The sequence below is a fragment of the Podarcis tiliguerta genome (genome assembly GCF_965153285.1).
Source record: "Podarcis tiliguerta genome assembly, chromosome: 10".
Taxonomy (NCBI): domain Eukaryota; kingdom Metazoa; phylum Chordata; class Lepidosauria; order Squamata; family Lacertidae; genus Podarcis; species Podarcis tiliguerta.
Genome location: NC_139543.1, coordinates 56,437,466 through 56,450,699, shown reverse-complemented (window position 1 = coordinate 56,450,699; position 13,234 = coordinate 56,437,466). Strand labels below are relative to the sequence as shown.

General features: G+C 41.0%; 1 protein-coding gene across 3 annotated transcripts in view; it reads right to left on the bottom strand.

Moving 5' to 3' along the window:
• ADIPOR2 (adiponectin receptor 2) overlaps positions 1-13,234 on the bottom strand; it is a 33,639-nt gene that overhangs the window by 17,799 nt on the left and 2,606 nt on the right. Inside the window, exons 1-2 of one of the 3 annotated variants that reach the window (XM_083402339.1) lie at positions 12,452-12,597; positions 4,301-4,536 (exon numbers count right to left, since the gene is read on the bottom strand). In XM_083402339.1, the coding sequence (XP_083258465.1) occupies positions 4,301-4,468 (168 nt within the window). In that variant the 5' untranslated portion in view covers positions 4,469-4,536; positions 12,452-12,597. Of the gene's footprint in view, positions 1-4,300; positions 4,537-10,388; positions 10,534-12,451; positions 12,598-13,234 lie in introns of those variants that run through there. The other 2 variants (XM_083402338.1, XM_083402337.1) reach the window with 2 other exon arrangements.

The following is a 13,234-nucleotide window of genomic DNA, read 5'->3' as shown; positions in this document are numbered from 1 at the left end:
CCTTTTGTTCCCTCTCTGTCATTGGAGGATTATAGAAAAAAGGGAGAGAGTCAAGTGCAGGTTTTCAGGGCTGTACATAAAAAGCCCATTCATCAGGTGATAAAAGTCACATGCATTTGATTGTGTCAGTTTAACAAAGTCACAGTGAGAACCATTTCTTTAGGAGATATCAGTGACTGAAGAACAGCAGGGAGAACAAAGACACTCCAACCATTCAAATAGCAAAGGGCAAAGGAAGATAAATGCCATGAAGGAGGCCAGACAGTCCGGCACAGGGCAGAAAAAAGCATCAACAGCTTAAGAAAACGTGAATATTCACTAGAGCAACTTTTGCCAACCTGGTGCCCTCCATACATTTAGGACTAAATTTCCCATTAGCCACAGCCAGCATGCTGACTGGGCAAAACGTCAAGGGGGCACTAGGTTAGCAAAGGTTCCTCTAGAAGATTTACACCCACCACAGTGAAAATAAAAATGTGTACAATAAATAATCCAACTATCATTTGCATGCCTGAAGACAGTATGAATTATCACCTGGCACCCCACAAGCTTTCTTTCTTGGAGAAGTACTCCAATACCACTGTGGAAAAGATGTGCTTTCCTCCGTCAGAGGGAAACAGACACAAGGTAGGGTAAAGGTGATGCAATAAGCGTCACTCAGCTTTAAAACAGGAAGTCTTGCTGATTTCAAAATGTATTTTAAGTAAACATGCTGAGCATGACAGACTTCAGAATAAAACTTGCCAAACAATTTCTCCATAGAAAAGGAAACTGAACACACAAGCAGTACCAAATACAAATGCATTTCACAGTGCTTAGACACGCAATGTGAATAACTGACATTTCCTTTTTCAAGAGTGTTTTGTTAAGTGCCTGAACGTTAACATAAAAAATGCCAATTGTCGGAATTAACAAAAAGGTGCTGATAAAAAATTTTGATACAAGAGGTTTTCATCACCATGATGTGCCCCCCCCCCCAACCAGACACTTCAAAGGAAACAGATCTAGCATTGTCACAACACTGTTAACACTCATAATGCTTTACGGTTAAGATTTCTGTCTTGAAACTGGATAGGCAAGATCAACTGGGAAAATTAGAGGGCCACTTTAGACCCACCTCCCACAAGCTTGCCTTACTATCACAGACTAGCCCATTCACCTCAAGTCTCTATGGGAAGGATCAGCAGCAGCTAGCACCAGTGTACATGTGCCATTTATTCTGGGTGGGACCTGTGCTGGAGCAGCACAAAGTGATTATGCAGTGAAGAAAGGAAGCAGTGCAGATAAATTTTCAAGGAGGAAGGAGGAAGACAACATAATAGCATGGGCCAGGTATAAGGCAGCTTTTGATTTGACGTTCCTTCCTAAAGTTGAAAACCTTCTGTAACACCTCCACCCCTCACTTCGGCCGAGGCTGCCTTCTAAAATTGTAGATCCAGAATCTCTTACTTAATGGTGTATTTTTCATTTGATAATGAAGGGGGAGGGAGGAAAGAGAAAGAGGATTAAGAGTGCACAATCCTATGTATTTCACTCAGTAGTAAGTTATGCTGAATTCAAGGCAGCTTACTCTCATTTGTGTGCAAGATGGGAGGCGAGGGAGGGGGAAGGAGGGTTCTGAGCATTATTTTCACTTGAAAATCCTGTGACACTTCCAAGTATAGCAGATCTACAAGACCGAGGTTCTGAAAATGCCTGAATAGTATTTAATAATAATGGTTCTGTTCTGAGAGTGCCTGTTGGAATCCTGCATAGGATTAGGTTGCAAGAATATCAAAATGAAGCATGCCTGCTTTCATTCTTTCCTTTTCTACTAGTAAGTATCAGATATTTTCACTTGGGCTAATCAGTGTGGGGAGGATGTATCCAAGAATGGAGAGTTGGCGATAACTTCTAAGAGGTATCCTTTCTGCACTTAGAACAATATAAACAATAATAATCACTGTAACCAGGTTTTACGTAGTAATTTTAGAGCTTGGTGTTAATAAAACCAAGGGCCTTCTTGGTGGCTGCTCCCAGACTTTGGAACCCCCTACCTAGAGCAGTTAGACTGTTCTCTCCTGGTTGTCCTTCCGCCTGCAAGTGAAGACTTTCTTGTTCCAACAGGCTTTTGGGAAATGACTACTTTTAATGAAAGAGCTAGCACCGTGCTATTTTCATCGTAATTATTTGTATAATGTTAATAGATTTATATATGTATATAGTCTTAATTCTATCAGTGTTGAATTGTTTATTATAGATTGTTTTTTCTATGTTTTAAACAGTTCCTATTTTTATCTGTAAGCTGCCTTGAGAGTCCCATCAGGGAAAAGGGAAAAGCATAAATAAAGTAACACAGGTGTAAATTGTGTTACCATACAAGCAGACCACTTCAGTGTATGGTTTCATCAGAAGATGCAGCTAGTAATCAAAACTAGCTCTCTCGCCAAGCAGCCACTCCCAGTAGTGACTAGATGTGGCAAAAGAAAAAGAAAGAGTAGATCCCACAAACCAAAAGCTTGCCTCCTCCATCTGAAGCATCTGTTCCTTTGTGTAAGTTTGCTTTCTCTAACTACTAATTCAGTGCTTATTTCCTGTGCTCTTAGCCACTTCTTTTCTGCACCTGCACAAAATTTATTAGTAAGCATGGGTACATCCAGTCCATTTTCACCACCAAGTGTGACAGGAATGCAGCCAAAACTTGTCACTGGCCACTGTATTTAGCAGATCAATTCTGTTTAAACCAGTCATATAAATCTACACTACTACAGCTGTGTTAGTAGTATTCATTTTAGCAAGTCCAAGCTACCAAGTACTATACAAAAAAAGGTAAAGGGACCCCTGACCGTTAAGTCCAGTCGCGAATGACTCTGGGGTTGTGGCGCTCATCTCGCTTTACTGGCCAAGGAAGCCGGCGTTTGTCTGCAGACAGCTTCCGGGTCATGTGGCCAGCATGACTAAGCCGCTTCTGGAGAACCAGAGCAGCGCACAGAAATGCTGTTTACCTTCCCGCTGGAGCGGGAAGGTACTTGCACTTTGACATGCTTTCAAACTGCTAGATGGGCAGGAAGTACTATATATACTCTGGCCTTAAAGACTGTACACAAGCTTCAAAGCTCAGCAGTCTAAAGTCACCCAGATAACAGTTACCCACAGAACAGGACTCTTAAAAATCGTTCATCTGCCAGTGAACTATTTTCATTCTTAGAAGTTGCACAACAGGCTTTAAATGAACCCTACATCAAAGTACTGACATTAGACATTTTGTTAGAAACAGAAACAGAACCTGAAGCCAGATGCCTTTTGTCCTTTACAAAGTTTTTAGGCAATTCCACATACATGTAATATTTGTTTATGCCAATGTATTATGCCACCCAAACCTTAGCAGTGGTCCCAAACAGAACTTAAAGTCAGAGTGAACTTACAAAAGTTCTTATGCTTAATTACATATCATACAAAAATATATGTTCTCTTCCCATTTGGGGGAAGGAGAAAAAGGGGGATTTCCTGTAATGATTAGAAAGCCAATTACATTTATTAAGCACCTTATAGTCATTATGATGCTGACTGCTAAACCATCAGCCTAGCAATGGATTTAAATGATACCATTAACACTCCTGCCTGGAAGTAAACAGACCTTCTAAATCACTTGGCTGAGTGTTGGAAAAACTAGGATAGGATCATTGGACTGTTTTGTGTGTGTGTTTATATATTGGTACATCAACTAGAACTGATACAAGGAAGCTAAATTGAAGGGTTATTGTTTCTTGGGTTTTCTCCCAATCACACAACTGAAGGAGGTACTGTTCTACTTGCACCCTGTGTTCATATGTGGAGGCCAAACTCTTGGATTCAACAATCCTCTTGGATTCCTAGGTAGCTGCCTGTGACAGAGGACTTTACAGCAACTTTGGAGGTAGACTGATTGTGGCCTCTCTCAAAACCCTTACAACTTATTATAAGCCCTGGTAATCAGTTCACCTTCTTTTGAGATTCTTGTGCAGGGTCGTCTCTGGAGACAGTTCAAGAACTTCAGTTGCTCCAGTACACAGTGGTAAGACTTGTCAAGATTCTCCAACATGAAGCATATTTGACACACACAGTAACAGAACCACTGGTTATCTGCTCATTTCTGGGATAAATTCAAGATGCTGGGGTGTTGTTGTTTTTAAAATCCCTTAATGGCCTGGGTCTTGGACACTGCGGAATTGCCTTCTCTGATAAGAACCATACCCCTATAATTGTTAACTTATCCCTAAGTTGTTCAAGGAGGTCTGATGCAACTTCCTGGCTAGATTTCTGAGTACCAATTATTATTTACCTTTTCCAATTCAGAAGATTCAGGTGGCTCCACTAGGAGGGGCCCCTGCTCACTGGATTGGTCTCTATCAAGGCTTTCCTGCCCAGCAGGATCAGGCATGTGTCCCTTCCTGAGCCGTAGTGCTGGCTCCAGAATGCTGCCATTCCCGAGATCCGTTGATTCGTTCATGAGACCAGGGTCTTCTCAAGAAAGGTTCTTATTTTCTCCGGCAAGAAGCGATGACAGATTGGCTAGTCCTGAAAAAGGAAACAAAACTGTCATTGATAAACATGCCAGCCTATAATTATGTTAACATCCAACTTATAGTCACTTTTGAAGATGCTGAAAGCCAATCATGGAGAATTCGCATTTCCCTAGGACTGAAGTTAATAAGCTTTAGAGGAGCATCTGTGGTGTTATGGAAGGTAAAAATTACCAATTCCATGATTCACTTTAAATATAGAGCTTTTTATTATGTAGCAACAATCAACTGCAAAACAATGTGGATACTGTTCACTGCAAACTCTATCTTGACATTTGGTTCTCAGTTAAGCATGATCACAAGACCAGAGGTTATAGCACAAGGTTCTGTCAACACACCAAAGCATGTGTCTTATACACCTCCTAAAGGGAGTGAAGACTACCAAAGACTAGTCAGAAATACTTGTAAATGTCATCATTTTGATAGGAAAATCTTGTACTCAGCTGACATAAGCTTAAACAATTATCTTGAATGGTCTCCACTTCTGTATTGCATGTGCATGTCACAAATGGAAGACAAAGGTTTTGCAGAGACTTTATAGCTTGTAACTAATCTTCAAGCTTTAATTAGTAAGAAGCTTTAACTGATTAATCAGGCAGCGCAATTTTAATGATGAGTCAGGGAAGACACCTAACCATTGTTCAAGGTTGTTCTGATGTACAGTAAGTCTGCAATTTATATGGGGGCTATGATCTGGATCACACCTAAAGCCAAAATTGCCTAGTCAAAATCCATCGGGTTCAGTAGCAAGTGGGATTGCCAAAGCCATTATTCCTGAATCCCTGCCCCATTTCTGCCTTGTCATACATAAAGCTGAATGTGTGTACAATCCCCCATATAAAAACAACAACCATCAACCTTTCTTCTGCAAATAAAGACCAGTCTCCTGGGGGAAACTTTAATGCCTGACATACTAATACCAAGAATTCCTAGGTCTTTCTGCTTTATGCAGAGGAGCCCATCTGAGGTCACTTTCAATGTAACAATGAGAATGTGTGCAGTTGCTTTTTGTCAATGGGGGAAGTAACACTTTGCTAACAAAGAGACATCAGTAATACCAAAACTCCAGCAGACAGAATGTGTGTCCCCAACAGCTGCTTTTTGTTACCTGTAAACTGCTGATAAACACAATAGCTGAGTTTTTCAAACAGCAAATTGCCTAGGCAGACAACAAAGTATTAACAGACAAAAATAAAAGTGTTCAGGGACTAGTAAAATTCCACAGTTGTCTCCAACACAGAACTTGCATACAACATGGCCTCTGATAAAATGCAATGGCAATATGGACAGCCAGTGTGCCTGGCTGTTAACCAGAAGGTTAGTGGCTCAGGCCCACCCAGGGATGGCTATGGGCAGGATTTCTGCATTGTAGGGGGTTGGACTAGATTATTTTTGGGGTTCCTTCCAACTCTATAATTCGTGTTTGAGGTTTCTTTTGAGAGCCAGGAGATTATTTACAGAACAGTTCTCAGTAGTGTATAGTGTCTGTCTGTCTGTCTGTCTTACACACACACACACACACACTATCTCAAGCCCTGTCAACTCACACTGGCCAGGGCAGAAGGTGGGTCGAGTTTCACTATGACAGCACCAGGGCTGGTGTAGCTGAGGATCTCCTGGAGATCTGCAGAACTTTGGATCCAAAGCCTGCAATTTCAGGGCTTTCTTGTTAGCTATTACCTTTCTGCCAGATAATGTCAGCAGTAAATAGAGGTGCATACAATATTTAACCTTTAGCACTAGAAGCACATATGCACCTTTGGTCATGCAAATGCTCTTCCGTGTGCTACAGTCATTTTAAGTTATACAACCAAGGACTGTAGCAGCAGATAAGTGAGATTACATCACCCATGTTAACTGAAACACATGACTAGAAAAACACCAGTTCTCCTTTCCTCAAGTTTGTATGATTGGTAGAAGGAATGTGCTTTGAAAAGTGTTCCAAAAATGCTTTCCTGTTCCCTACTTTCTGTTAACAGTTACTGCCATTATTGACCATTAGGGGAAGAGAGTATAAGCATCTTAAAAATTCAATTAACTAGCTATCTTAATACCGCAGTGATGCAACCAGAGCAACTTCAGAGTATGCAACAACAGACCTTGAACAACTAGTTCATACATATACAGCAATTAAGGGGTGCAACTGTCCAGCAATGCAGCCATTATAGACTAGTAACTTTTTCATGTGGAATCAGATATAGAACTGTGTTTGCTCTGCTTACAAGTGTGAGGTCATGTGCTAATTTTAGTTATAACTTGGGTTTGCAAACTCAGAGTTGCAAAAGGTCTGCCCTTTGTACTTTTTATGCAGTAGAGTTACACAAGAGATAAGATATGTGGTTTATATAATAGATTTCTCAGACAATTAGAATCTTGTATGGAAGACGGCTGAATCACAAAGATAAATACACAAGTTAATATTAGTACAAGTCATGTCCATTGGTACAGGGTGAACCATATAATGTCATTCTAATATAATGTTACAGTTAAAGAAGGGCATTCTTGAAAATATATTAAGTGATGCTATCTGAACATTAATCCCATATGCACATTCCAGATCAAGATAAGAATCACTTGGTGCACTTAAAAAAATAAAAAAAAAGGACTTTAGGCAGCACAAATATGGCATGGCTGTGAGCAATGACCCCAATGGAAGATTCACAGGCATGGCCTGACAATATCCCTCAGAGCAGTGGTTTTCAACCAGTGTGCCATGGCACCCTGGGGTGCCTTGAATGATGGTCAGGGGTGCCGCAGCAACACTGGTCTCTGCTCCCGTTTACTTCCCTCTCTCCTCTGATGCCCCCTCGCATCTCTGCCTCCCAAAGGCTTGCACAACTGTTTATTGCAGTAGCCCTGGCTATAAGCTCCGCAGGCAAATGGTGCCTCTGGGAGGCACCTCTCTTTGGGGGGCTGCAGCTCACAGACCAGGTACTGCGGCAGCAGCTGCTCAGAGGTCTCCCAAAGAGAAGGGAGAGGCGAGGCGGTGAAGGGAACACTCCACAAGGGAGGATATTCAAAAAAGGGTGAGGGGCTGCCAGCTCTGCAAGCAAGGGGTGACTTAACTGGGCTCCTGAGCCCCACAGGGGTGACACAGAAAGCATGTAGTTAGTTAAGGGAGCGGTGGACTCAAAAAGGTTGAAAACGTCTGCCTCAGAAGTTTCAGGCTCTCTTGTTTTGTGTATATAAATGTTTGCGGTCACAGTGAAAGATAGTTCATTGTTTATCTATCAAAATATATCCCTCCTAGCCTTCTAGTACAAATATTTGCAGCAAGAGTCAATATAGGCTGTCAAAGTTATAATCACAAAAACACAAAAGAACTATAATTTTGAATCACTCCTCTAGCCTTCAGCACTGCTCTGGCTGTCTGGTATCAAATCCCAAATCCTGTTGATTTTTCTTTGCTTCCCAACCCAAACTCCTGTTTCAGTATGCCTATAGTTCTGTGCTGACACAAATACGGGGGCGGGGGGGAATGTTGTTGTACTTGAACTCATGCTAGCCATTGGATGATATTTAACTACATGATTGATAAATGATGAGATTTACAATTAAGAGTGGTTGCAGTTCTGTATTACTACTCTCTGTAGCTAAACACAGAACCTATCTCATTTAAGTACTAGGGCAGACATAACACGGTCATGGCACAACATTTACCATTCGATCAAAACCTGTGGCATAAACATTTTCCATGACAAATGAACAGCAGTCTATAATTAACATTGTAATAACTTTAATTTAAGCATGAAACAAATATAAAGATTTACTCCATTCAGATATCATTATGTGAGCAGAAGTTTGAAGGAAAAGTATTTGTCAAGAGACAGTCAAGGTTAAGAATAGCACTCTGGTCACAGCCATGTTTGAACTGTTGACAAACGTGACTATTTTCAGAATAATAGAGCCTGAAGTACCACATAAGCCAGAGTAAAGTCAACCCTTAAGAATGCAACATTGTCTCATTTCCTTTTTTAGAGCAGCATTTTGCGACAGAGGACACACACACAAAAAAGACAAGGCGGCTTTTTACATGGGTACACATTGGCCTTAATGCAAAGATTACAACTTGGCTCAATGAGTTCCAAGAAATAATATTATCATAAAAAATAGAACTATGATATTGACAATTATCATTTGTACTCTAAGAAAGCTTGAACATTTTGTGGGTAGTACCGTATTTTTCGCTCTATTGGACGCACCGGACCACAGGACACACCTAGTTTTTAGAGGGGGAAATCAAGGGTAAAAATATTATTATTGCTCAGCCTCCCGCAACTGGAGAGGCACGCAAGGATAAAGAGGAAGCCCGGGCAGCGAGGGGATGGATCGCGCTCGCTGCCCGGGCTTCCTCTTTAGCCTTGCGCAGCCTCCCCCCGGCTGGAGAGATTGCGCAAGGCTTTTCTAGAGGAGGGAGAAGGGACTGACTGACTGCGTCAGTCTCTTCTCCCTCCTGGGGAAAAGCCTGCAAGAGCCGCACAAAGCTTGTGTGTGGCTCTTGGGGGCTTTTCCTGCCTGCCTCCCCCCCTGCATTCGCTCCATAGGACGCACAGACTTTCCCCCTTAGTTTTTAAAACAGAAAAACTGTGTCCTATGGTGCGAAAAATATGGTAAGTCCTTGGTAGTTGTCTATGCTCTTCAAGTAGCATAGGGATCTTAAAATCCATTTGCTAGTCCATCAGACCAACTCAAAGATGCATACGTCCAATCATGTACATTTACATGTAAAGCAGATGGGAGATTGTGACCACTAAGGGAGACAAGCAAAATGCCAGAATTTAGAAGTTTAAACTTCTATCCAGTGGCATGCAATTTATAAAGCTAGGTATTCAAAGTATGGGAGATATCGCAGATATAGCCACCCAGAGTGGCTGGGGAAACCCAGCCAGATGGGCGGGGTAGAAATAATGAAGTTGTTGTTGTTGTTGTTGTTGTTGTTGTAGCTCAGAAGAAACAACTGAGTAAGCCATTCCCTATTAATTTCACTACCAGTTTTTCAAGAAATGCAACTGAGAGAACAGCTCAATTACAATATAAATACTATTTACAAATCCCATATTACAAACCATACATAAAATCTACAGAGACACTCCTGGAATAGGCTTCAAAAGTCTGTGCAACCACAGAATGTTCAATCTGAAGTAGTTCTGTCCTACTATGACTCTGCATAGAATTAATATATGTCAGAATCCAATGCTTATTTAACTATGCAAGGCAGAGCATTTCAGACTGTTGATTAAAGAAAACTAAGGATAGTTGATCCATGTCAGAGCACTACAGAATCATGTTTACTCCCTACTGAACATTTAATGGCCTTGAAGGATATACAAATAAGTCAAAGGCTGTCTACATACCACATACATGGATGTGCATTACAAGTTCTGAGGCTTAGATATTAAGTAGTAGTGTAGCTTTTGGTGTAAAGAATAAGAAAAATCATGCTGGAGAAGGAGAAAATGCCACTATCCTACACCACATCACCCAAAAGGCCAAAATACCAAAATTCTCTCTGGCAATTCAAAACTTTTGAATATTTGAAGTATACAAATAAGATTTCATAAATGAATAAGATCCACAGTGCTACCAAACCCATCCTGCAGTTTGCACTAAGTGTTAGGTAAAACATTTAATAATCATACCCTATCCACAGTTACTGAGAAGTAAATTATACCAATTTCAACAAAAAATATTTCATGGTAAATACAAAGGACTACAGTTTAAGAAATTAAACCACAGACTGAATATTAAACTCCAATAAAACAAGACATAAGGGTAACATGAAACGCAAGTGTTTCATCTATTATATGCTACACAATCCTAGCAAGTAGCACTTTCAGAGTTTCTTACCCCTGCTATCTTGACAAACAGATACAGGCAAGATGTTGCACTTTAACCCAGTTCAGGGAAAACTGAGCTTGGCATTCACCGTGGAAGAGATTACCAACCCATGCCCAGATCCTTCAGGAGATAAAAGCCAAAACTCCACCTACAGCAAAACTGCATTGGCTGCCAAGCTGTTTCCCCCCTACAATATACTGGACAAGTTTGATCTCAATTTGCATATGGCATGCCCATTAAATATCACAGCTCCTTTAATAGGGCTACGCTTCAAACTGAAGGTGCTGTATGCATGTACCCAACAATTCTTTATTATATTTGTTTACTTTAATTACACCACCACAGTGCTATACAGTAATTAAAAGTGACATGTTGTAAAACTGGTTACTTAGTTGTACAATGTGGGCTTACTTAATCCAAAAGATGCTTCCATTGTAAGCCATGAGCTTAGCCAACCAAATATATAATATCCATACCTGAAAATTACTCAATTGAATATCTATGGACATCTTATTTTGCTCACCCAGCTCCAAGGACACAGGTAGAACCTGACCAACAGGATTGATTGAGGAAGAGAAGATATGTATATCTGTTGCATGACTTTGTAAATCTAGTCAAGTGATGTTCTGGTATTCAAGTATATTTTAATACTTTAGAGCAGTCAAAGCAAAACAGCAAAGAGTAGTGTGGTGGGAATATGTCCTTACCTAAATACAGAGGTTTTTTGCAGTGAAGTGAGTCTCCTTTCAGAGCTGTATTTAGAAACATAGACTGTAGTCTTTGTGAATTTTAAGATGGGCTGTTCTAAGGACAATACTTCTACATCCGTTTTAGAGGGATGGCCCATGCATGCCCATACTACCCACATGAGGTAGGGTGAGTGAGATGAGGCAAGTGATGGATGTAGGATTGCCCTCTAACAACTACACCACATTGCCTAAATTTCAGGGAATGCCCAGCAGCATGATCCACTTCCTTTACTTACCTAGGGTTGAAAAATATAGTGGTTTCTTCTGACTTTTCGTATTAGTACAATATAATTCCTTGCCAGTGGTTCAGCAAGGGGGAGCGGGCAGAGGAGGAGAGACCAATATTTCTTTGAGGCCTACTAGTTCTGGCAGAGTTCTCTGAGGTTAGCAGCAACCCCTTAACTATTATTCTGACAACAATCCCATGACAGTGAAACAGGAGTAAGTTTTCCAATGCAAAAATGCTCAAAGACCAGGTGTTTACAGATAAACATGCATACAACTGAACTATGTGTTTCCACCTATTTATGTAGGACTGTAGGCTGGCAAAAGCAAAATCATTTTATTTTAACTTAAACATTTATTAGATCTTTAATTTCAACTCTGAAACATCCAAGTTAACTAAGAGGTAGACATGGCAGGCTGGGCACCTTCAGAAACAAAGTACTCAAGACATCTCAGAATGCAGAGAAGGGGCTAGAACTCAGACCGAACAGCCTTGGATCCATAAACATGCAACAAGTAATAGCTGAGTTGCAATTTCTTAGTGGAATACTTTATGTCAACTGGCCAATATGGACTTCTACTTTTTAAAGCGGGTGAGGATTTATTTCCAAAGGGAAATGTAAACACCTTTTAAAAAATGGACGCAACACACAGGCAGAAGTCCAGTGCACTGTACACATTGGTAAACAAGCTCTTTAAATAGTGCTCGGCAAGCTCATTTCGAGTGCTTTATGCAACTAAAGTCAACAACCCTTTCACCTAAAATTTGTCCCAAAGAATCTTCAATACTGGTGGCAAACTGTTCTAGACACTCTTGTGTAATAGCACTCCCTTCCCCGGCTATGCATACACAAGTTACTGTTTAACAATGAATGAGCAGAGCAAAGGGAGTGCAGGAGAGGCAGAAGGCGAAGATGTGAAGGTGAAAAAGCTGCCCAATCAAAAGCTGTGCCCGGCTCATACCAACATGGCACAATGTGTGTGTGTATACAGGAGAGAGGGGGTCCCTTCTTAACTTTGAAGCCACTTTTTATGGATTTTCTCTCCCACTGCTCCCAATGGGACTGAAATAATACATTAGAGTCAGGCCTCACTTACTTTTCCTGTGTTCTGGGAGCTTGCTGGGAGACCTGGAGGGCTTTGTATCTAGCAAGCCCAAAGCCTCCCCTGCTCCACTCCCTGCAATGTGGTGACCTGCTAGGGAAGATCACCTTCATCCCTCTGCATAGGTGGACTGGGAGATCTACTGCTGGTGAAGGGTGAGTAATAATAAAAATAATAATTATACAGCCCTTGGGGTGCCTACCCTCTATGTGAACAGGGATACAGGTATTAATAAGAATCCTTATATAATAATCCTTAGCAATATTTCACTTTCTCACTAAAAATACTTAACAATATTTGTTCTCTTTTCACTTCCACACCTTTTCAGGTCAGCAGAATGTAGGTCATCTGATTGACTCAACAACTCTGTCATTTGAGTCAAACTGTTGACCAAGGAACACATGATGAAATCTCTCAGCTGTAAGTCTTAACAGTCTGAGCAGTAAATAAACATATATAACACATATGGTGCAATCTTATAGTCTCTGAAAAATGCCGAAGGATGTTTTTGGAGCTCCCTCTCAGTGGTAAGAGAGGTCTGCCATTGGTAAAAGAGATCAGGCCATGCAAGCATTCTAGTTGAAAGGATCTGCAGCAGTGCTACTCAGGTATTAAATGTGTTAGCTAAGCTGGATAAAGAAAAGGTCCCGTGCTTGTTTTCCTTCTAAGACAAATGAAAACCTGCCAGGAAGCAGGTGACTTCTAGTTCTCTTCGCCCCTAGGAGAAACTGGGAACATAAGATTAAGAGCAAAGGTGGTTTGTTACCTATCAGCCGC